Source organism: Electrophorus electricus, chromosome 4 (genome assembly GCF_013358815.1).
Source record: "Electrophorus electricus isolate fEleEle1 chromosome 4, fEleEle1.pri, whole genome shotgun sequence".
Taxonomy (NCBI): Eukaryota; Metazoa; Chordata; class Actinopteri; order Gymnotiformes; family Gymnotidae; genus Electrophorus; species Electrophorus electricus.
The window spans coordinates 26365081-26390439 of record NC_049538.1 but is presented as its reverse complement, the minus strand read 5'-3'; the positions used below and the strand labels follow the sequence as shown (position 1 = coordinate 26390439).

At 44.1% G+C, this 25359-nt stretch overlaps 1 protein-coding gene across 1 annotated transcript; it reads right to left on the bottom strand.

Moving 5' to 3' along the window:
- iqch (IQ motif containing H) lies at positions 1-25359 on the bottom strand. Its single transcript, XM_027022352.2, has 21 exons — positions 25263-25359; positions 24960-25082; positions 23041-23138; positions 22862-22937; positions 22640-22759; positions 19476-19596; positions 19222-19347; positions 18557-18744; positions 17706-18266; positions 16822-16888; positions 15987-16070; positions 15654-15832; positions 13836-14108; positions 13190-13378; positions 9474-9594; positions 9063-9349; positions 4324-4473; positions 2941-3066; positions 2631-2692; positions 2324-2432; positions 1-96 (listed from the first exon to the last, which is right to left on the bottom strand). Exons 1-21 carry the CDS (start codon positions 25311-25313, stop codon positions 1-3), a joined length of 3207 nt encoding a protein of 1068 aa, XP_026878153.2. The 5' UTR covers positions 25314-25359.

Sequence of the window (25359 nt, the reverse complement as noted above, 5' to 3'; positions counted from 1 at the left end):
CTAATTATACTCTGCATATTTCCGCTCTTCTTTGTGATCTTTTCTAACATTTTGTATGGTCACACCCAGCACCTCCTCAATATTCTTCATCAGGTCCTGTAAAATAAAATAAAATAACAAACAATTAAATGCACATAAATGTTTTCAACATTTGTTACATTTCTCACATAATTAAAGACTTCACAGTAAACAAATAGGCCCAGCAGCACAGTGGGCATGTATGAATTAAAATATTTTTTTTAGTTTGTAGCATTATCTATATGCTGTAGTTAGATAATTCTTGTTTTGTTCTGCAAAAACTGTAAAATGTATTAAACTAAAACCTTTCATTTTCATATACATTATGTTGCATGAATTTATATCAAAACAACTTGCTGTCATTTCCAAAATCTTGCAGTTACAATTACAAATTTTAATTCCTAAAAGAAAAATACATGCTGATTTTTCATAGACACTGCTCCAAAAAAATAAATAAATCAATAAGCAAAAACTTAATCATCATAGTGTAATACCTAGTTAATTAAACTATAGCAGTATCATTCTGTCCAGTAAGGAAGCATAGGTGACTGTGATTCAGTTCCTTCTGCTTTGGTGGAAATGAAAGTGACAACAGGTGCACTGGAGAAGCAACAGCAAGACCCCCCCCCCCCCCCCCCCAAAAAAAGGGAATGGTTTTGCAGATGGTGGCCACAGACAATTACTCTCTCCTTATCCTTGCTGACTGATTCTTCTCTACAGTACTGTAGTTTTGCCGTACTAGAGTCCTTGTTACTGGTATCATGAGGCAGCCCATTCAGGTTGCACAGGTAGTCCAGCTCCTCAAGGATGGCACATCCATATCTGGCGTCACAAGGGATGCTGTGTTTCCCAGCACAATTTGAAGATTATAGAAGAGACAGGACACGGGCCATTACACCAGGAGACCTGGACGGGGCCGAAGAAGGGCATTAACCCAACAGAAGGACCAGTAAGTGCTCTTTTGGGCGAGGAGTCAGAGTACTGCCAAAGCCCTGCAAAAGGACCTCCAGTGGACTACTAGTGTGCACATTGCTGACCAAACCAGCAACTCCATAAGGGTTCATATGTGACAGACATGAAAGAGTCTGAAGATGCCATGGTGAACATTATGCTGCCTGAAACATCATCCAGTATGACCTGTCTGGAGGTGAGTTAGTGATGATCTGGGGAGTCACCGAAACCTCCACGTGATAGCCAACAGCATGCTGACTGCTGGTAGGTACCGGGATGAAATCGTCAGAGCCATTGTCAGGCCTTATGCTGGTGCAGCAGGCCCTGGGTACCTCCTGGTGCAAGACAATGCCCGGCCTCATATGGCCAGAGTGTGTAGACAGTTCTTGGATGATGAAGGCACTGTTGCCATTGGCCATGTTGCCATGTTTCCCAGACCTGAATCCAATCGAGAACCTCTTAGATGTTATGCATCAGTGTATCTGATGCTGCCAAGTAGCGCCATAGACTGTCCAGGAGCTCACTGATGCCCTGAGCCAGGTCCGGGAGGAGATCCAAGACACCATCTGCCATCTCATCAAGAGCATGCCCAGATGTGCATACAGGCACGTGGGGGCCTACTACCGAGTCACTGTGATGAAATGCACATAAATTGGATCAGCCTGTGATTTAAATTTTTACTTTGTTATTGGTGTGATTTGGATTTCCAGCCGTCATTGGGTTTCAATTGATTTTGTTTTCCATTGAATGTTATGTCATTTTGTTTTCAACAACATATACAATTTATATCAGTAAATGTTTTCAACTTGAATCTTCATTGAGATCCGATGTGTGATTTAAGTGTTCCCTTAATTTCTTTTGAGCAGTGTACTTGGTACTGTTTCAGGCTATACTATGACAAATAAGAGACATGCATTGTCTTCAGTGTGCTTGGGCACAGATGTGTCTCCATTTGTGCTTGAAGAGTTCTAAGAAACAGTATTATATAGTGGAGGAGCATCAAGTTGCCCCACTCATTGTTCCCTATGCTGTGAGGGAGTCTAGTTATTATCTTACACTACACCATTCATTCGGAGCTGACTGAGAGGCAAAGCATTTCCAAGGCCATGTAATTTAGTTAATATACACAAACTGGTGTTTGGTTGTAGCAATCAAACCTTTTGTAACATGCCTCTAGTGTTCTTACCCTCCTAACAGTCAAATATGCTTCCGTGTGAAGACAACAGGCTCATTATTGAACAGTGTTTAACAGGTGATTAAGGTGTGTGAAAAATGTTAATAACAGGTTTCTTGTTTAGAGGTAAGGTAAGATAAAGGAAAAGAGAGCACAATCATTAGGTCATTAACATCGCACCTTAAAATTGGTCTCTCCTTGCATATTTGGGGCTGATATTTCTTGATGAATGACAGACAGGTTGCGAGCAAAGGTCAGCAGTGCTCCCTGGAGATCTGGCGAGATTGTTCTGTTAACGAGACGCAGAGACAAACGAGCTTCCTAATGATCCCCTTCCACCGCTGCCATCAGAGGCAGAGGCAGAAACAAAACAATCACCTGGTTTGACTGCTGGGAGCTTAATGAGAGCTCTCAGCCTTAAAGAAAGCAGAAAAAAAGGGTAAGATGAAAACACTGTGTCTGCTGGCACATGTTTCAGGGAACTTACAGCATGCTGAGGCTGCTCCTCTCTGCACTGTCATGGAGGGCGAACAGAGAACCTTGCCTTGCCTGAAATCCAGGATGTCATTGAGTGAGTGTACCTAAACTTTTATTTTATTTCCAACCATACAGTGGAACTGATGTTGGATGGCACTATCATTTACCAGTGTCTATGGAAGGCAAATGAGACAAGGGCCACAGTGCCCACACAGAGGACTAAGTCACTGTTTGTCTCTCAGAAGCTATGCAGGCTGCGTGGGAAGGAAGGTCCTGGATACTTAGGTGTTTATATTGAAGAAAAGAGCAAAAGATTTTACCTTGATGTCAAAGCCTATGCCCTGTGCTTTGCACATCTGAAAGAACACGCTGTAGTGAACCATGGCGAGGTTGGTATGAATGAGCCGGCTGCTCATCACTGCAAAGCGGCTGTGGCCTGGTGCTGGCTGGGAAAACACATAGTCAGAGTGTTGTGTTATTGCTGCTGTTCCCTCCTACTTTCATTGTAGTTTGTTTGCTTGAGCTGTTAATTTGGCTCTGGCAGCAATTTGGAATGATGAATTAACTTGAGGGCTTGTGTGAGCGGGGTTAACAGATACTACAGAAAGCAAAGCAGCAGAAGCTCCAGTGCCCACAAAGGATTTGTCTGTGGGTGTCTATATGGGCCATTTGGGAGAGTGAGTCCTGGAATGTTAGCCTAAACCACAACAGAGGACAGAGAGGTGTCCTCTGAAACCCAGGCATGCTCACAGCAAGAGCAGCTAAAGGATGTGTCTGAAAGCGTGCTACAGGAGCCGATTAGTTGAAAGTGGCAGGACTCTGAGGGCCCTGAGCCAGTGTGAGGCATAGCCTTCTTGTCAGAGGTAAGGCACAAGCAGCACAGCCCACTCACATTCCAGTGAGGCCCAGGGACTCTCTCCAACAGAGCTGCGCTTTAAGCTGTCAAAGGCACTGTCTGTGCTCCAACAATAAAACGCCTTTCCAGCAGGGACTTAATTGTGTTTGTAATATTCAGGCCGCAAATAATGGCCACAGCTAGAGCCATTAAGGAAGAGCAGGGCAGGAGAAACATTGCACTGCTGAACCCTGCACACACACTATATGAATGTTTGATAAAATAATACAAGTCGCAGATTAACAGGCGTAAACTCAGGTTTTCCACTAATAAAGGAAGTCTATTGTTTAGGGGTCCGGCATCAGGTTGATGAGGTGCTTAGGCATGCATACGCATGCATAATGAATGCTGTATGAATTATTAATGGGTTGATTATTTAGGCTCATCTATCAAAATGATAATGAATTCAGCATCTAAACACCAATCAGGTCCGAAGCGTAATTACAGCGTTTACTTGTATTTAACAAAAATAAAACAACAAACCTTTGGCTGATCAATCTTTATAGATGCAGTGATGTATTGAGATAATATCCTGCTGAGAGGACTGTTATTGCTCTCTAGTCCACCCACTGGCAACAGACGCTGGGCGATAACTTTCTGGTGCTAGTTAGTTATGTTTAATATTCCAAATAGCGTAGAGATCTGTACTCTTCCCACAAGTTCAGCTAGAATTAACTCCAACTGTACATGATAAAACAGGGCCTTGGCTGTACCATTATATTTTTGTCTGTTATGCCTAACACTGCGCTAGATTGTGAAGGCAGAATATTTGAAAGGATTGCAGAAGTACAGTGTTAGCCTTGGGTACTCTGTGCCGTGCAGTGGGCTTGGCATCTCTGACTGGAGGGACCTCCAGACGACCAGTGTGGCAGTCCAGTGTTCCCCCTGTCATAAGGAGCATCAGCTGGGTCATGGCCAGCTGGTTACTGTAGCCTAGGTCCAGATCAACAGCCCACACCTAGACACACACAAAGGCACGCACACGCACACACACATAATGTTAACTTTACAACTGCCTGAGAAAAAAGCCACAATGACACAAATAATTTAAGCTTTACTTGGCGGTACATACACAAAAATGAATTTTTAATCACACAATAATAACACCATAATAGTTTTTCAGCGCTGTCGTTTCTGAGAAAAAGGACTTACTTAAGGACTCACAGCCATATTAATGAGCACTGCAGGTCATTTAATTCCTAACATAAATAATCGTACATGGTGAGAAAAGAAAGGGAAAACCACTGTTAAACCAATGACAAAGAGCTGTGAAACCATTGCTTAATAAGCACATACATAAACAGACACGAGTGCTCCAGATCACGTACAACAAAACACCACACGCTCGTGTGCCTCGGAGGGAGTGAGAGAGGGAGGCTGAGTGGGACAGAGAGAGAGAGAGAGAGAGCCTGGCCCGAGACTGCACAACACTGCATCGGCCGCTTGACGGGCTACTCGCTCCACATCTGTATGGTTAATGGCATCATTATAAGGATATTAAGGGGTCAAGCCCCGTTGTGGCCTTATGCTTAAACGGGGCTAATTTTCCCTGATAATAATCTAATAGCTGCGCCCCCTCTTCAAACAGTGGGAAATAAATCAGCAGTGAAGGAGTTGTTAATAACTAAGTGGCAGTTGGCAGCCTCTCCCGCCGTCTCTATTTGTCAAGCTAAATGCTCCTGCCAGCAAATGCAAATGGAGGCTGAACTTGGCCTCCAACGCCTTTAATCGGGGCTCACTGGAGATGGGCCGCGTTCTCCGGGCCTCTGCGCGCCCAAGCTTTGACTCTCGAACTAAAGCCCACAGTGTGCTCAGAGAGTCTGCTGGAGGAGACACAGCACCAGCGTCTTGAGTGGAACGATGTGAGAAAAAACAATACAGTCTGTTCTTGTAGGTTTTCTTTTTGTAAATGTGTTGCAAAAATGTCTTTGTCTTATGTACGAGTTGTTGTAAAAACACGTTCGATTTTGGAAAATATGGCTGATGTGGAACCATGCCAGTAAGTTAATATTATGTTAGTAGTATGTTTTTATGCTGCCAGCATTGCTAGATGTGAAACACCTCATAGATTTTACTTGTGCCTCACTTACTCATATTTAGCTCAATGTATGCATGTATGTGTCTGTAACATAAACAATGAGTGCACTAAAACGCTGTCTTAAAACAGGCAGGTAAGTAGAATTAAATGCGCATAACAGCCAGCAACCACCTCCATTATAATGCTGCTGTTAAAAGCAACTTCCACATGTTGGGAAGAAGGACATGCTTAAATGAACTCCTATAGAAATGTTCATCTCACCACACCACCCCTCCCATCTCCACCCACCCACACAAAATATTCAACCCAAATCTATGTCCTTGAGTGATGCTGTGGAGATGAGCACAGACGGAGCCCTGCTATGCAAAAGTGGTGCTTCGCGTCTATGACACCGAGTGTCCTTGTTAACATTTTTAAATAAATCAAATGAATTTGAACAGTCTCGGTCTAAGCATCTGCACTGCGGAGAGGTGATGTGCTCAGTGCAGAGTGAAGTACAGCGCTACCAAGATTAAGGTCCACGTCCAGCTCAAGTCTAGTGTGAGTACAGGCCCGGGGGAGCAAGCATGCTCAAAGGAAAGGCCTGGGTTTTTGTTCCGAATTGATCTAGGCGTGTCTCTTGTCCACGGTTAATACCGGGGTCTGTGTGATGGGCCAGGCTCCAGAGAGCCATTTCAGCAGTCTGTAAGAATCACCTGGGCCTGCCTCATTGTCAGCCTCCACAAAAGCGTCTGATATATATGCCTGGATTGTACCTGTTTTCTATAGCCCTTTTGCTTTCATTAAAAGCTGCAATCTTGCAGCTGAGCCTCCCTCTGCATACAATGTGAGGGGGGCCTACAAGGGCAAACACATGCGACCAGCCTTCCAACTCCTCCCTTACAAAAAAAAAAAAAAAATCACAGCAGCTTTTAGCAACAGGTTTGAACCTAAATCGATGTTCAAACAGACAGGTTTGTTCTGGTCTGGCCTTTACTGTCTATTTGCATTCTGGGAGAGATGATTCTCTGTCTGAATTTCTTTTGCAAGCCTCCATTCCCAGAGAGAATCAAATTAATTGTGCACGTTGTTATTGTGTGATGTTGATATTACATATCCATACGTTTATCAGTTTTAAAAAATGCTACCAGTTTCATATAGAGTTAATGTACAAATGCTGAGGTCGAAGTCGACTCTATGAAAGCTATACATGGCTTAACTCCATGCAACAAAGTATCAGAAAGTTATCACTGCACTGCCAGATATTAAGTCGCTGTCTGTTTTAGACAAATTACAGTAGTGTGTAGCCATACCAACCATGCAGCAACTGCAGTTCTATAACCGCCTTGCCTTGCATTGCATTATAAGCTTCCAGTAGGGGCACATGAACTATGTGCAAAGTCCAACAAGGCCACAGCAAACACAGAAAGAAAGAATAATAAAGCAAACAACCCCCCACCCAGTGCATGTGTAAGTTACAGTGGTGCCCACACACTGGACCACCATGGCAGAAGTGGCCTCTCCGGGGGGCTCTGGGATTCAGCAGCACCGGGTGAATGTCTTCGGTCTAAGCTGCTGTTTACAGGCTCTAATGCCCTTTACGCCGGAGGAGAGCCGATTGAGGGGCTTCAGCATCACGGCGGCTCCAGAAGGGCAGCGCACACACCACTGCCTCGGTGCTCTGAACACCCGGACTCCCCGTCTCAACAGGGCTCGCGAACATTTTGGAGGGGGGGTGGGGGGGTGGGCAGGCTTTCCACTAGAGCCCCCCTCGTTTTCAGTGTCGACAACCATGACGGCGCATAACCTCGCCCTCTAGTGGCTGTGGGGGTTGGCCCCACTAAAGCAAGGAACAATGAGAATAGATAAATCAGCATTTTGGAAACTGCAGAGATTATCAGCAGATATTTGAATAATTTAAATGATTAACTGACTAATTATTTGATGTAAATATGTATGTGTACAAACCCATGCCAGTGCCAGTAATTAATACTTATATAATCTATTAAAAGATACAGATATTTTGGAGTGATTATCTTAAAAATTGTACATTAAGATGGATTAAGCATGTACAACATTTATTTTTTGAAAAGGAAAATAAAAATGTAAAAGAAGTCTCGAGACTGGCTGATCCTGTGGAACACGAGAGAATTAATTCACCTCCTCCTCACCCTGATCATACTGTTCACACCCTAATGTACTAGCTACTATTCTAATCATTTTTCTGCCTTTTTAGAGGGAGTCAAAGCAGTGTTAGGATTTACTTTTTTTCCCCACTTCACATAAACTCACTCTGACACTCTTCTGTGTGGCTCTCTGGATCCCTCTGCTGAGAACGTTGCTGTTTATTTCATCTGCTCTGGTAAGGCTGCATGACAAACGGCAGCCTTACGCCCGACAGGAGTGGAATTCAAGTTAGCTTCTTTAAGGTCTCTCTCTGGGTGAAACCCCAGAGCCCCCCACAAATTCTCAAGTGGATCTTTAGCTGTATTGGAGTACATTTATACTATGCAAAATAAATATGATATGCTGGCCAAATTAGGATTTTGCTATTTATTTAAAGTAACTCCAAAAACAGTGAATCACCGAATCAAACTAATGAAAACAAAATTACTTATCAAACGTGTGTGTGTGGGTGTATGCGCGTATGTGTGCACGACTATTTGCACACGTGTGTGGGTGTGTGAGACTTTGAACTGGAAAAGAAAAAGACTCCTTTAGAATTAAACCTGACACTAGAACTATTATTCTGTGACACTTAAAACCGCACAACATACTGTTTGGAAGATAGCCCCAGAGAAAGCAAAAGCACTCTGTATTTGATGAAGTGCGACTATAGCCACACCTCCTGTTTGACAAGACACACACCAGCACATGGTCAGGGTGTTGCGGGGTCAAAGGTCAAGGCCTTAAATGGGGAATTAGTTTATTGACACAATAAGACCTGACAGTTTATTAGATGGCCTTTTGGCACATTAGCCCCTCTCTCCTTTGGTCACTCTCTCTCTTCACGGTTCCCAGGGGGACCCACCGTGAGCAATCCATCTACCCAATAACATCCCCTTCCTAATACAGGGAATTGAGTGGTCACGCCAGTGAGCCAAGAGTCTGAGACGCAGTAAAATGTTACAGCCTCTAACCGAACGGAGCTGCGTGTCTGATCCTATCTCAACAGCTCCTGCATATGGTTTTGTTTCCTCCGAGCCGTAAAAGCGTTGACACTGATGAGTCAATCTAACTCTGAGTGCTCTCATGTTCGATGAAAGGACAGAGGTAGGTGTTACCGGACTTGTGCTGAGCCCAAGCGCTGCGTTAAGCACCTCTATCTTGGAAGGAGGGTCGGTTAAAGGGTGCTGTAAAAGGCTCCATTACCGGCAGTATGACAATATTTGTTGAAATTATTAGCTGATACTTCTTCCATTTCAGCTGACTTAACCCAAGCAAACCTTATCTAACCGCTTCGACAGGAGCGCTGAAAAAACGAGCCACACTGAGCAATGTCTGATGACGTTCTAACTGGGACAGCTCACCTGCTGTTCCGGGGTCCCGGGCTCCAGGAACGTGACCAGATCCACAGAAAGGTGTCCCAAGATTTGGTGCTGCTGGCAGACTCTGCCCACGCGCATGCAGATGGAGTGGAGGGCGTCGGGGCACACGGAGGTCTGGGGCACGGAGCAGCCTGCCACTTGCAGGGCACCGGGCCCGTGCAGCTGGTCGCCACAGGAGAGCACCTGCACCTCTCCTCCCGGCTCCACCAGCAGATCCGCTGTCAGGCTCGTCACGCTGTCTGAGGGGGGGTACGCCTCAATCACGCCACCTGAGAGGGAGAGGCAGAGACAGAGACATCGACAGGAGCAGTGGTAGACGGCCGTCATACAAATCATATTCCTTTCAGGGAATCCGTTCTGTGTTTCAGAGCAACAGGTGTAGGATATGCTCACCTTTTTGGAGAAAGTGCTCCAGGAAGCAGGCCCAGGTTGGGTAGCAGGATGTGTTGAAAGGCTTGGCATGGGATGCCAGCAGAGCAGGTACTGCCTCCAGGAACTTTAGGAATACTGGTTCCTGATTGAGAAATTAGACACATTACTGGAAAATAGCTATTAGTTATTTCATACTTCTCTATTCAATTTATCTGTATTTAATATCTTTTTCTGACCTTAATATCTTAATAGAAGTCAAGTGTAAAACTTGCATTAACTTATATAGTGTAATTATTCTTGATAAAGTGTGTGTCTGTGTGGGGAGGGGCTGACTGACAGGCTGTTACCAGAGTATCACAGTAGCCTAATGGCTTTAAGTAAAGATAATACTGACTGTGCTCTGACTGCACCTGACCCCAATAACAACTCCAGTCACGAGCAGGCAGATAAATACCTATGCAAGCCGATCAATGAGCCAATCAATCAGGGACAGTTACTGATCAATGCCGTTCTTGTTTCAGTAACTGGAAAAGGCCACAGTAGCTTTGCTACTTGATTATGTTGTTAATTGCAGTTTGACTTTGCGCGTGTGGCTGTTAAAACCTGTTGTTTACTAACGCTCTGGAAACAGAGTGGAATGTGAAAGGACACTTAAGTGAAATGAAACATGCCAGCGCAAGCTGTGGGTAACGCACACGCAAACGGGAAAAGGAGGTGTGGAAGGAGCCCCCATTCCTGCTGCGCAGCGGAGGACACTTCGGTTCTGCTCATTTTAAAAGCTCAGTGCTTCTCATTAAGCTCTGGTCGACTCTTGTGAGAGGACGCGAATTATGCAAACATCTTCCTCTATATGTTCTTTTACATTACGTTCTAAAACAAAATGTGTCACAAGTAGCTCCGCTGAGCATGGTGTGTGAGAGGAGGGCAGATGAGGAGTTTGATATTCCAGTCATGAAACAGCCATCATCATATTCAACTACTGTAAGAACCAGGGTCAATCGCTGCACAGTGATTTCGCCCCGCCACAAGCCATAAAGCACACAATGGTGCGGTAAAAAGTGTGAGGAAGCAGCCCCCTCGTTCGGCCCCAGAGAGCACGCGCACTCGGAGAATTTGCCAATGCACTTTCGCATGAACAGCGGGGTAGCAAGGCAGAGCATGCAAGAGGAATTTTTTGCCATTCGTTATATGGACTTAAACTGCAGGCTGTGCTGTGTGAGAGGATTCGAGGCTTGCTTGGCTTCCACATAAAGATGAGTGATCAGCCAGTAAATAAGTAAAACAGATATAGGCTCTCTGATTGCTGTTTGATCTCTCTATTATAGAGCCAAATGTTTCTCGGGGACATTTTATTTTATAGGTTAGTCCACAACAGCAGAGAGGATATGTTTTAGTATTCATGTCATTTTTTTTCTTTACTGTGAACTACAAACAGCTGATGCTTTGGGTTAAACTTTTCTAAGCCAAATAACATGACTGCTAAAAACATCACCATAAACCCTAAAACTTGTCTCGCTAGAAAACCCATAAACCATAAAACTGTTGTACAAGCTCTACAGTGCAAACCTTTGTGATATGTCAAAGCACTTCATCTGAATCAAAATGAACGAGTATGCAATAACACAATCTTGATGAAGGTCATTTTGTCTGTGTCTTTCAATTTTAATGTACCTCAAAAAGTGGAAAAACCCTCATTCAACAATTCATTCAATAACTCAAATGTTTTCTAAGCTGTTTCCACATGAGCTAAATAAAACAACTAGCAGAGAGACTGTCCATCTGTTGATGCTATTAAGTATAATTTCCCATCGTGTGTAATGACCCATGTGCTGGCAGTATGTGTGAGTCTGTAATGCGTAATGTATAGTATGTATGGGTGCACCCAGCCGTTGAATGGGGTGAGCTCCACACATTTCTGAATGGCCTGAGTGCTCGTGGGGTCACCTCAGGCTGGGAACTGTGCCTTAGGCTGCGGGCCTCCCATGCACCCTTCATCCCAAAAGCCCCAAATCTTTCATTCTGCCCCCTCCAGGACTGCCCTTCAACTTGCCTTGGGGGTGACTGCGGCTGCCTGTTCTTCTAAAGGACCACATGGGCTCCGGTATCTGTTTATTCCTCGCGCATTAAAAGGATCCTAGCGCAATCCATAATTAAACAATATGCACACAGCCTGGTGAATAGCGGGGGATGTTCACATGGCCCTTCACAGACGAGCCTGACAAGACATCTAACAACATCTACAGTACCAAAAGAACTGTTCCCCTAGAGACCCGAGACATCGTGTAGAAACGTTTGATGCATAACTACCGTTACTTGTATAGACGTGCTGAACCCGGCTTGAGTCACTAAGCTTTGGTAAATGCGTCCCAGGAAAATCACTATGAGGGTCTGCATTCTGTGCCTTCAGAATATGTGAGCACAGGCGCCTGCCTGAGCAGAAGCTTTAAATCTAATCACGCATCGAACAGACGGCGACATTTGCCTGTTGTTCCTCAGAACACCCTGGCAATTTAAAAATTAGACTGATAATGCTGCATCGTAATATTTTTAGCATTTGCTGTTAAAATTGATCGTCTTACAGTCATAAAGACAAAATGGATGGGAACAAGAGTTCTGTCACAGACAGCATGCAAACAGCCTCAGATATAAACATAACCGTTTGCATTCAATGAAATTCATGTTCCCGGTGTGAGAGGCACTTAAATCAGAGCTAGTGAATTAACGGCGCTGAATGAAACCAGATCTGGAGAAAATGGATGCCATGCTGGAGTAACCCGTGCGCTCTCAATGCTGTTGGCGGGGCTTGCCGTTGATTACAAGGCTGGAGTGGCGGAATAAAGGCCAGCGCTGTCGTCCATATGGCCCCGGAGCCCTAAGGGTGCAGGGCCAGCTCATCAGGCCCCAACTCCCTCGCCACTCTCAGGGACCCCAGCTGGTGAAGAGCCCCCCCCCCCCTTTAAACCTTTACTTGCTTTTGCCATAATGGAGCTTGGCTGGGCCTCAACCGCTTACCGCTGTAATTAACAGCGCCGCCACAATTACAGCCCTGCTCTCGGCCTCCGTGTGAATTAGGCACTGAGCTAATCGCTGGGAGGCAGGGTGCTAGGCCTCCTCCCGGCCCTGCAATGGAGGCATGAAGAGCACAAGGTGGGATCGAAAAAAAGAAGCCAGGGCCAGTTTTTCCACACAGCCGATATGATGATAACCTTGTAATTAGTTTACACAAAGCTTACAGATTAATGGCAAAACACAGTAATTAATGCGTGACAGAAAATCAAAAGCTCAATTATAAGCCTAAGAGGGATAAAGAGCAGAAGCCAAGGGAGCTGTGTGTGGCATTAGAGGCATATCAAATCAATGTGGAGCTCTTTAGCAAATGTGCGCCAATTAGAATACAGTCCAACATGCTGACGCTCAAGCATCCCCTATGACTCATTGCTTATTTTACACCGATTATGTTTACAAGCTATCTTTAGTCAGACTATAGACAGAGAAATTAAATATAGGGCTTTGGTCACCATTAATGGGCACAGTGCTGAGATAAGAGCATAAATATTCAAATGTGAATATAAAAACCATTAAAAAAAAACCCCATACAAAACATGATCGCTAACAGCAAGCAAAGTATTTGGTGTAACAATGCATAGGGATTCCATTAGAAGTGCTGCCAGTATCGCAGCACATGTGTGCGGAGCAGGAGCAGCCCGGCGTAAGCACTCGGCGCAGGAGGCCCTCACCTGAGCCCAGGCCAGTATCCAGCGCTGCGGCCCGTGACGCCGGTACTGCTGCAGGGCCCAGGGCCGGATGCTCACGTGACAGACATCGCAGTAGGCCGTGCCGCGGGTTCCGAACTCTCCATCCAGCTTAAAGAGCCAGCGCTGCACCTCCAAGTGAGCCGTCATCAGCTGTGCCAGACATTCGTACAGCTGAAACGAAGCCGGTGGAGAAAGGAACCGCAGGGATGCTACACCCGGGATATATGCAAATCGCTCATGACTTAAAGGTTGAATATAAACGGTATATTGGTTTGTGGTTGTTGTTCCGTTTTTCTATGTCTTGGGTGGTACAAAAAAGGCTGACCACATAAACATAGCAATGGGTGGAGATAAAGAATAAGGTCACACCCGAACAAGATTTGTTTGGTGATGGAATACAGCTGATACCAAATCTTAACCCAAAACATTTTCATTATGGAAACATCTTTAATCTCAGGACAAAGATCATGTTCGTATACCCATACCAAGTACTGCAACAGCATACAAAAATTGGTAAACATTTTCTTAAAAGCACATGTGTGCATGAGTGTGTGTGTTTGTGTGTGTGTGTGTGTGTGTGTGTGTGTGTGTGTATGTGTGGGTGTGTGTGTGTGTGTGTGAAGCAGACCTGCTGCAATGTGTATATATCCCCATGCCCAGGTGGCACGGTGACCCCAGCACTGCTGAAGATCCTTCTGGCTCCGGACTTGGTTCCGTAGAGCTGGGCCACAGCGGGCTCCGGGCCCAGCAGGGGCACATCCAGCTCGTCCGCCACAGCCAGGTCATCCGTGTGAGGGACCCCGCCCACAAGGTAGGCCCGCCTCCCCAGGATCAGGGCCCTAATGCGGCGCAGTGTGCGCGGGCTGTACATCAGCAGCGTGGACACACACATCCTGTGGTTCTGGAAGAGAGACGCGATATCTGACTGTGTGCTCAGGTATCTCTCTCTTCTCTTTTGACGTAGAGATCAATACATGGCATTACCCTGTCAGTTCAGTTCAGTTCAGTTTTACTGAACCAGTTGTTCTGGTTTAATCTTTTAGGTTCTACTAGTCTCAAACCACAGATATAATAAATACTGACAAAAGATATTCCTTAGAACAACGATCAGCAGTCATGAACACACACAATATAATTTTCATCTGACAAAATGCTTCAATAAACTTCATCGAATCAAATACATCATAGACATTCTATTTGTGTGCATAAATAAATGTTCTTTTTGCTTCTGTCTCTGAGGTCTGAGTCCTTCCTTTTGTCTGCAGCTGTAATTTATGAGTGTGTACACACTCGCTGGGCCCATTAGGAGCAGCCAGTGGGGTCATGACCTCTCCTGTACTCCGGCAGGTTCAATTGATAAAAGACAGCCGAGGGGAGGTCCCGGGGCCACTGCGCTCCCGCCCACCCGCATTTTCCTGTGCGCTAAGCGATGGCCTCCTTGGGACCTGCACTAATTACTCCACATCTGTATTTATTTGATCCGTGTGGAGTTCTCCCTTCTGTCACTGGCACGCCGAGCTGGCAGCCTCGGCGAACAGCGATTCATCCCGCTGACACGTCTGGCAGAGTTTACACATGCCGGCGAACTGGGAAATCGATAGGGGGAAAGGCGAGGAGGGCAATCCGGCACCGGCACATTTCGCCGCCGAGCTAACAGCAGGCAATAAGTAAGGCTACAGTGCTGGCTGCCCACAGATGCAGGCAGGGCTGCTTACACTCTATTGATATGCAGTAAATATGAGGGGTTGGATCGAACAAACGCAGGAGCCAGTCTGCTAAGCAGCCCTTTGTTTAATCAGGGCCCGAGCCCTCTGGTATTAGATATTGAATTGTGCTGTACATTGTAATACAAGCTCTCGCATGTGCAGAGGATTTGCAGAAGCAATTAAAACAACAAGCGGTAACCTTTAACCCAATTAAAAGCCATAGCTGCAGTTCATTAATTATTTACTGTTTAATCTAATGTCCTTATTTATTTATATACATTTTATAAGTACCTATAAAATGCTAATAAAAGTATAGATACATTTTAAAGCATTCTTCTCAGATAAATATGAGGAAAATAAACTTTTCATCACTAAAGGTTTGGTGGGGGAACTTATAGGATTTGGTGTTTGTAATATCTTCTATACATGATATGCCATGAATGCACCTGCAACAAAACAATTTCTTTTAGGGATCAATAAAATATATTATCAGTCTATCAATCTAGCTATCGGCCTATTCACAAAGGTATTGTAGTGCACTGGGAACAAGACATCTCAGACACCCCCTAAAGGACACAAAGAGAACTGCGACTTGCAATAAGCCATCCTTAACTTGATAACTAAGCTGGAATACGGGCACAAGTTACAGCTCACCTTCGTACTTCAGAAGGTTGAAAAGTATGTGACCAAAATCCTTGGTGGTGAGTAGTGTCTGTGTGCCTACTTGCAGGGCAGCTTACTGGAAAGTGCTGGTGTGCCTCAGGCGTGAGGATGGTGAAGCGTCTGGCAGAGCTAGTGGGGGGTGCTGTGGGCTCTCCGCTCTGCACAGACCCCTGGAGGCCCAGCAGCTGAGTGTAGTAGTGGAGCAGGTCCTCTCCCAGCAGCACTGGACACACGTAGATCACCTCCACATTCTCATCTGCGGACAACACACGCAGTACCGCCAGTGGTGAGCCTTTTGCTCTTATGCATTGTCGTGTATGAGCTAAAACAATATGGTTTCATTAGAAGGTTTCAGGAATATCGGTGTAATGTGTTTCGTGTGATCATGTGCAGGCTGTGGTTATGATTACCTCTGATGTCACACAGACGGCCCATCTGGGTGTTCTGCAGTATGTCAAATGCTCTGAGACTGTGACGCTGCTGCTGGGAGTATCCTAACACGCACACATACACACACACACAATTACCTCTAATGGGAGGTAGACTGGTCCAGCTCTTTGAACAGACTCCTCTACTTGAAGCACATAAATATAATCAAATGATTAAATGCATGTGAACTATTAGAGTGTGGCAATAAAAACACTAGGGTTCAACTTTTTAATTATCCCAGCTCACACAGCTTTCTCTACTCAGCCACCTCCAGTGGAAATGCAGCACTCCATCTGCTGCTAATTACCATTATTGCTCTATACTGTATCATCTTCAGGACCCACTGAGGGCAGGTCACAGCACAGATCTGCCTACTGAAGTTTGACTACTGATTGCAATAAATAACAACCACAAAAACAGATTTGGTCCTATCAGTCAAATATATATAAAATGTCCATTATTCTATATTATCTCCATACAATTTATATATAGCCACAGGGGTTTTATGTGTATTTCTAATTTATACATTCAGTTGTATATGTGCTTATCAAGTATAATGTTTGATATGAAGTGAGTGTGAGACAGAGATAAGCAAAGAGAGAAGAAGAGGAAGAGGAAGAGGAAGAAGAAGAGGAAGAAGAAGAGGAAGAGGAAGAATAAGAGGAAGAGGAATAGGAAGAAGAAGAGAAAGAAGAAGAGGACGAGGAAGAGGAAGAAAAAGAAGAGGAAGAGGAAGAAGAGGAAGAGGAAGAAGAAGAAGAAGAGGAAGAGGAAGAGGAAGAGGAAGAGGGTTTCAGGGTCAAAGAGAAGAAGTACCTAATGAGGGCATGTGGATAATAGTCCTCCTGGAGGTGGTAAGATGATTCCAGTTGGCTGCAAGACCCTGTCAGTCAAAGAACCCACAGCAGACGAGTGAGGAGTAACAAGCAGCAAACACAGACACATATACACACAGTCAGTCATTTACTCCCTCACTCACTCCCACTGGTTCAATACTGGCAACATGGAGATCAAAAACCACACTCATCTCTCTCTCTCTCTCTCTGGGCATTGTGGTGACAACAGAAATATAAATTGCATTCATTACCTCAGCTAAGTGCATACTTGAAAACATCTTCCCTCTATTAATTCAATTAGCAGGTTACACAATGCTTTCTGCCAGGGGTAGATTAAGACTTAATTAAATGACTGTGACTGCTTAGAGGGTGGAAACATACACAGGCTCCTGTCTGTTCTCACAGTGAGTGACGGTAAGAACAAATGATTGTGTGGGTGCTAATTAAGAGGCATGCTACATTCATAAAGATGTTACCGGGATGACAGCACGGATAAAACATCTGCTCTGACAAATGGAGGTGACAATGCCCGCCGTGTGGGTGTGCGAAGCCCTCACACACCCATCAGTCCTAGCACAAGTACCTCTGCATGGAAACTCCATTTGTATCAGTCTTGTTGAAACCGTGGCACAGCAGATCAAAGCTGAGCCTGGATTTATTGTAACTGTCAGGGTCTTAGAAATGCATTTCAGTTTACAACTCATATGCTTGGATTCCAAGAACACGTTAATTTACTACATGTTGACCACACTAGGAACAATCAAGAAAAGAGAGAAAAAAAAAAGAACTAAGCCAGTTTGGGCTTGATGGGGTGTGTGTGTGTGTGTGTGTGTGTGTGTGTGTGTGTGTGTGGGTGTGTCTCACCTCTGCTCTACTGCGGTAATTCTCCAGGTGGCGGAGGCGGGTTGCCTGCAGGCTCTTCCTCACGCGGCCCAGCTGGGCGTGCAGTAGCCAGGAGATGGCGATGGTTCCAGCTGCCCACTTGTGCCTTCGCTGGAGCAAATAGGCAGCACGGGTCCGGTAGCACCTCCAGCAGGCCTGGATGCGCACTGCAGCCGCCTGCCAACCCCCCTCTCCCTTGTAGCGCCGTCCTGGCTGCCGCACCAGCTCCAGCACCTCCTCCCTGTTCTCCAGCGCCGAGAGGAGGCGCTCCACGCCTCTGTAGTGGCCCACGGCACCCGCACCGCCTCCCCAGGCCAGCTCGCCACTCTGCACCAGAACCGCGAGGCGCTCGCCGTGCACACGCGCGTGCGGCACGGCATAGTCCTGCAGCAGCCGCTGCAGCTGCCACACGGCCTCCAGCAGCGCACCCCAGCACAGGCAGTGGTGCTCCTTAAACGCACGGAAATCGGCTGCGTGCGGATCGATCTTGCCCTTCACTATGGAGAAGCAGTGCTGGCTGATGGGAGCCAGTTCTGGAGTGCACTGGGCACAGGGAGTATTCAGAGGGGAAAAACCCCTCAAATCATCCACTGACAGTAATGGCAAAGTACAAGAGAAAACAAAGTACACATCTGAATTCTGGCTATTTCTGACTTCATATTTTGTGAACATGCTACCAGCCATCACGTTAATGCTTCATAACAGTACTGAACATTGACATCACTGTGTCATTGACAAAACACCACATATGACATGAATGAGAAGTCTAGAGCCGTGTCATGCATGTGGTGCAGAGTGAGAATAAGCCACAGGAATTACTCTGCTGGTATTACCTGAGAAGTGAGTGGGGTGAGTCGCACTGGGCCCTGGGGGAGAAGTCGGCTTTCGGAGGCAGCAGTGGGGGGCGGTGTGGGCGCGGCACACGTCTGCAGGCGTTCTGGGCCGGACGTTCCCTGGGCTTGCATGACATGCTTAGTGTGGCTTGCCTCCTTCTGCCTGTACTCAGCCTTTTCACACACGTCTGTGCGCAGAGCACAACATCACACTTGAGCTAAACCCCACTCCTTCATAATCTATTGATCTTTTACAAAAACAAAACAAACGCAGCTGTGAGAAATATTTGCATGTTTCATAAAATAAATACATTTTAAAAAAATAATCAATCAAACTGTTTCTCTCAAGCAACTCTATCGTTTTACACTCTGTGAGAAACAGATATTGCGTGTTACACTGGGATATGTATTGGCTTGTGTATTTTCGCGATCAGACTTGAACAAAGCCATTGCGCGTAGGTTCCCTTGTGTTTAGTTTGAAATATAGCATCTATATAATGACACATCCAACAGCTATATGATAGCCATGTTATATTAAATGTAGCAATTTTATTTTATAAGTATTGATCACTCACAGCAAGAGCAGAGCACGCTCGCTAAGATATAAAACCTATAAATACAGAATGTTAGTGTGAACAGAGCCTGCAGATTAAAATGTGTCTGACCCATCTTGTTGGGGCTGCTGTCCACTCTCTGGTGCAGCAGGGTTGCCTTGGGTTTAACAAGCCTCTGCACAAAACAAAGATCAGTGACTGGTGGTGGTAGACCTTTCTCTGAGACACCAACAATGCCTGCAAAGAACACACATAAAAAGACCCTCAGGAAAAGCATGGGGAGGAGCTACACAGTAAATGGCAAACTATAAGAATGGAGGGATGAAAGGGTAGTTGGTCTTGCTAGTGTGTTCTCAGGTTCTTGCCTGCTCTCATGTCTTCTTCACAGAGAGGTGGTACAGGATAGAGCTTGTGGTTCTGGAGTCCTACGGGTATAGCAGCTAAGCTCCCCACCTTAGGGCCAGTGACCACTTTCTGGGTTCCTGGCTGGGGAGAGATCAGTATTATGTATGCATTATGCTCCTGGCTGGGGAGAGATCAGTATTATGTATGCATTATGTTCCTGGCTGGGGAGAGATCAGTATTATGTATGCATTATGTTCCTGGCTGGGGAGAGATCAGTATTATGTATGCATTATGTTCCTGGCTGGGGAGAGATCAGTATTATGTATGCATTATGCTCCTGGCTGGGGAGAGATCAGTATTATGTATGCATTATGTTCCTGGCTGGGGAGAGATCAGTATTATGTATGTATTATGTTCCTGGCTGGGGAGAGATCAGTATTATGTATGCATTATGTTCCTGGCTGGGGAGAGATCAGTATTATGTATGCATTATGTTCCTGGCTGGGGAGAGATCAGTATTATGTATGCATTATGCTCCTGGCTGGGGAGAGATCAGTATTATTCTCTTTCAGTGAATGGAGCCCAATATCTTATCATCAAGGCACATCTAACATTGCAAATCATAAGAAATGTATGTATGATATTCTAAACAAGGGGAATCTTTCCAAACAGCCATAAAAGACATTGCACGTTTACTGTGGAATTATAAAAAATGGGCTCCAATCAATACCACTGCGGTCTAAGGTCAGAGGTGTTGTATTGAAAGTGTCAAAGCAAAAGGTATTAACTGAATGCCTTTGTCTCATGAAGGCAAAAAGATCTGCCTGCAGGCTCCACAGCCAAAACCAACAGCACTTGGAGAACAGAACAGGAACAAAAACCCACTCAATAGCTTGTTCATGGAGAACGCTATTAGCTTTGGGTCACTGGCTAGATTTCTCCCTCCCTACAAAACTTTGTTGTAAAAGGCTGCAAGACGACCATCCATTAATCAGGCTGGTGGCAGCTTGTAGATGTCAAGAAATATGGTTTCCTCCTTTTCTTCCTTCCCTCTCTCTCTCTCTTTCTCTCTCTCTCTCTCTCTCTCTCTCACACACACACACACACACACACACGCACGCGCTCTCTCATTCTTTCTGTTTTGTTGGCTGCTTGAGTCTATGAATGTAAGCGCATTTGTGAAGGAGCATGATGATGTTGTGTGATTACAACCAACAGATTTTCCGCATTCATTAAAAGAGAGCTGGAGCTGGGAAACAGGCAGTTAATGACATTGTAAACTAGCCAATAAGCCCTCTTCCCTCCAGCAATCAATCACAAGCTGGCAATGCTTTCTGGAGACTTTGAGCATGATTCAAACTGTTTATTTCTCTCTCAGTTTCTCTTGAGTGAACAGCTGTTTGAGATCTGTGAGAATTAAATTCCATCAGAGCAATGCTCGAAATGGTCCTACCTCATCGTGGCCATAAAATAGCTCATGAATCAAAAGGCAAGAAGTGTTCCACAATAATTTATCACAGAAATAAGTAATCAGGAAAGGACCTACTGCCTGGATTATTAGGAAGGCTCAAATCCAACACTGATAATCTTACCACTCAGGTCATTTTAATGACTACCAATCAATTTAGCAAACTGCTCATTATATACAAAGAGACATTTACTCAGGATGCAATATCATTAAGAAAACAAACGGATAAAAGCATCTTATCTACAGCAATTTTACAGCCTATTAGTACCAAGAATGAAACAAAAGAATGCTTAAAAAGGAAAAATACTGATGTAGTTTTAGAAGTTGCAACTACATAAATCTTAGCATAGCAAGCAGGATTTTAAAATCCAAAGCTCTTCAGATATTATGGAGCTACCAGCAAATGGATGAAGTTTAAAAATGAATACGTATGAAGTCCCTCTGTCCTGCCTCCGTACTCAGCCTTGGTGGTGTGTCTGTTCTCACACCACTGAGCTCTGTGACACACCACCAGTGCCCACCAGGTGTTTGGAGTGCCTCCACAGAAAAGCGCACAGCTGTGAAAGCAGTACAGGCGGGACACCGGAAAAATGCCCACAGCAGGAGTGCGCAGCCTCCCAGGCGCTGAGGGGAACTGGCACGGAGGTGTTGAAGGCAGCGGGCTGGGCGCCAGCAGCTGCCGGTTGGGTAAGCCGCGGCTGTCTTATTGGCATGCGAGAACAGGTACCGGCACCTGTCCTCAGACAGCTGTAAAGCAGCGGCCCGTACAACTGCAATCAGGCGCCGGCACCTCCTCAGAAGAATGCTGATGTGGAGCAATCTGCGGCTGTCTGCACGCGCCAGCCAAGTCTCAAAAAGCCCACTGCAGAAGCCTGACAGCCTCAAACACCGCCACCCCCTTCCGACGGGCACATGACACCAGGGAGAGGAGCGAAGCAGATGCAGGGGAAGAAGGAAAAAAACACCCTGAGCAGTAAAACAAATGGTGACCTTTGAAAAGATTAATTTGTTTACCAACAAATGTTTTCACTGTCACTGCCAAAGAAGGTGACCTTCAATGCACATCTACGTTTTGAAAGCTCAGTGACTGGAGTCATCTGTTAATACTGGCCAGCCTATCACTTACTTTGGAACATCATGTGACATATGTTGGGTTTAAGGCAACAGTCAGATAAGACAAATTCTGGCTATCATCAAAGAAATACTGGGGATCCATCTTAATTAGCTGTTGTAGTGACTTTAGTAACATCTGGGAAATACTCAAGTACAATTTCTTAAGATATGATATATGACATAATTGACATGTAAATGTATTTTTATTTTACACTATTTACAAACGGTTATTACAGAGGACAACAGCAAACTCCAGTGGGCCCTGTGTATTTAAATATAATAATAAGATAACAAATTCAAGGAATTATAAAAAATGTTTTTCAGTGAGCTGGTCACTCAACAATGTTCTGACATGATTTATTGAAATCAAGTTCTGCAATTTTGCAGCTTCCTAAATTTCATTCTGGAAATTAAGAGGGAAAAAAGTATAACGTCACGATTCTGCAACCGTTTTGCAACAAAAAAGAAATTTCATTATCACATATAGTCATGTCACAAATAGCACAAAACTGAACAGAGTTTTGTGCACAAAACTGTTCATGAGGTCCTCTGACTACCATTACAGAGCACAAACAGAAGACAGTTTTGTCAAAGTAAACTCACAGTGCGCCTAGTTTTCTTGTGCAGAGCAGGAAGTTGAATGCCGTAGTTCTGGTGCATGACGTCTCTGTTTTTTGGGTGAAAGGGGTTGTATAGCAGGCGCATGGTAAATGCTGTCTTGTGCTGGTGAAGAGCCAAAAGTGCAGTCACTAACAAACAAATGTGCATGTGTGTCCAAAAAGTAGGAGTCAAAGTCAGGATAGGGAAATCTTGCAGGACACCAACCTTCTGCCCAGGAGATGCGCCCACGGTCAAGCTTTTCAGAGGACGCATGTCTGGGATGGTCTCAAGGGATGGCTGCCTGTTGAATCAAAACCTTACTTTAGTGTTCAGTAGTTTATCCTGTGTTCTATAATTGTGATAAGGTGAAACATGTATTATCTAGGCTATCTGGATTCTTATACCATTTGGCAATCTTCACAGTCTTCTTCTCAAGGTCTTCAATAATGGGAAGTGTCAATACTTGTTTATTTATAGCCTTTAGATATTCCTCAGCATGCCTCTGTATAAATATGACACAATCAACACACCATATACATACATACATGCAATATAATATATATATACATATATATACATATATATGTATATATATATATGTATATATATGTATATGTATATATATATATATATATATATATATATTATATATATATATATATATATATATATATATATATATATATATATATATATATATACAGAGAGAGAGAGTGAGAGAGTGAGAGAGAGAGAGAGAGAGAGAGAGTTCACACTGGGGTTCACACAGGAGGAATTGGAAGAAGTTACTAGGATCAGAGACACCTGGGCTTCTCTACTCCCCATTTTCCACCATTGTCACCACAACCCTGGAATGGACTAAACAGAAGGTGATTCTTTCTCTCTTTATATCTATGTATATATCTGTCTTAAAAGTAGATTGTTTATAAATGTTATAATTAATCCTAAACCTAAGCTTAACCTCAACATCAGCAATCAAAGGGGAATGTTCTGGGGGAATGTCCTTCTTCACACAAAAGATGCATGTTGTTTAAAAGAAAAAAGGACTTTTCACTATAGTGACCAGGTCCCCATCAGAATGTTTTCCTATGTTCCTGAGATGTCTGTTGCCAGAGGAAAAGAGGAAAACTCTCTCTCTCTCTTACACACACACACACACACACATATATATATATATATAAAAATTTAGCATTTCTCTCTCTCTCTCTCTCTCTCTCTCTCTCTCTCTCTATATATATATATATAGGTATATATATGTTTGCACAGCTGGTGGAGAACATCTCTGTGTACTTCATTACAATTTACAATTTTGCATCAAAGGGCCAGTGAAATTGAAGCATACATATCAACATTTTTCAGTTCAAATGTGGGGCATAACAGATTACAGACTGATTTCTGTTCACAATAGAAACCAAACTGATATTACAATAAATGTAATCATGAACAGGGCAACAGTTTTGCACATGACTGATCGCATAACTAACAACAGAGAAATAGGAAGTATTCCTTATAAGAGATGGATCCATTTGCAATCTCATGCAAGAACACTCCTGTTGGGGTGGGTTGAAAGGATTAACAAAACTATCACAGCAACAAATGATGTTAAAACAAATGTATTAGCCTATGTTCAGGACTATATAAGCCTATGTTCAGGACTGTATTAGCCTATGGTCAGGACTGTATTAGCCTATGTTCAGGACTATATAAGCCTATGTTCAGGACTATATAAGCCTATGTTCAGGACTGTATTAGTCTATGTTCAGGACTGTATTAGCCTATGGTCAGGACTATATACGCCTATGTTCAGGACTGTATTAGCCTATGGTCAGGACTGTATTAGCCTATGGTCAGGACTGTATTAGCCTATGTTCAGGACTATATAAGCCTATGTTCAGGACTATATAAGACTATGTTCAGGACTGTATTAGCCTATGTTCAGGACTATATAAGCCTATGTTCAGGACTGTATTAGCCTATGTTCAGGACTGTATTAGCCTATGTTCAGGACTATATAAGCCTATGATCAGGACTATATAAGCCTATGATCAGGACTATATAAGCCTATGTTCAGGACTGTATTAGCCTATGTTATGGCTATGTTTAAACGAAGGCAACAGGGTAGGCTGCACATAATATGAACCAACTTTTTAATTTTAGCACCTGCTCACTACACTGAAAAAAAAAAAGTTCTATAGTATTACATGACTTTGTTAGATCTTTGTTTATGCTCACGAAAAAGGCAATTAAATTTTTTTTTTTTACAACATCGTTTTATAATAATCTCAAAAGAATGAGCTTAATCCCCCGTAACAGTAGCCCTAACCTTTATGGACTTCTCTGTCCCGCATATTGCAGTGTCGAGCTCCTGAACAGCCACAGTCTCGCCCTTCTCGCACACAACTATTTCATCCAGTCTCTTTCTCAGCTGACTCAAATCATTCTGCACCTGAAAGAATAAAGACAAATGAAGTACGCAAGAAAGAAAAAAACAAAGAAAAGACACAAAACTTTTAAATTAATAACGCTTATAGGACTCAAGTAACTCAGCTATCAATTTATATAAATTCATATCGCGAAACTAGCTAAGATAGTTAACTTTGAAATCTTTACACAAACGTGACTTTACCTGTACTAGAACACGACCAAGTTTGTCTCCATTTTGCAGAATATTTGCCATTCTTTACAAACAAATTCGGAATTATTGATAATTTACCAAGTCTTTG

What these genes read in the sequence shown, in the direction of transcription:
- iqch (XM_027022352.2), bottom strand. Translation starts at nt 25,313, where the DNA reads ATGGCAAATATTCTGCAAAATGGAGACAAACTTGGTCGTGTTCTAGTA. An exon ending in GGACAGAGAAGTCCATAAAG is followed by an intron (nt 23,139 to 24,959) that starts GTTAGGGCTACT and finishes ATATTTATACAG; the next exon opens with AGGCATGCTGAGGAATATCT. An exon ending in TATCCACATGCCCTCATTAG is followed by an intron (nt 16,071 to 16,821) that starts GTACTTCTTCTC and finishes TGTGCGTGTTAG; the next exon opens with GATACTCCCAGCAGCAGCGT.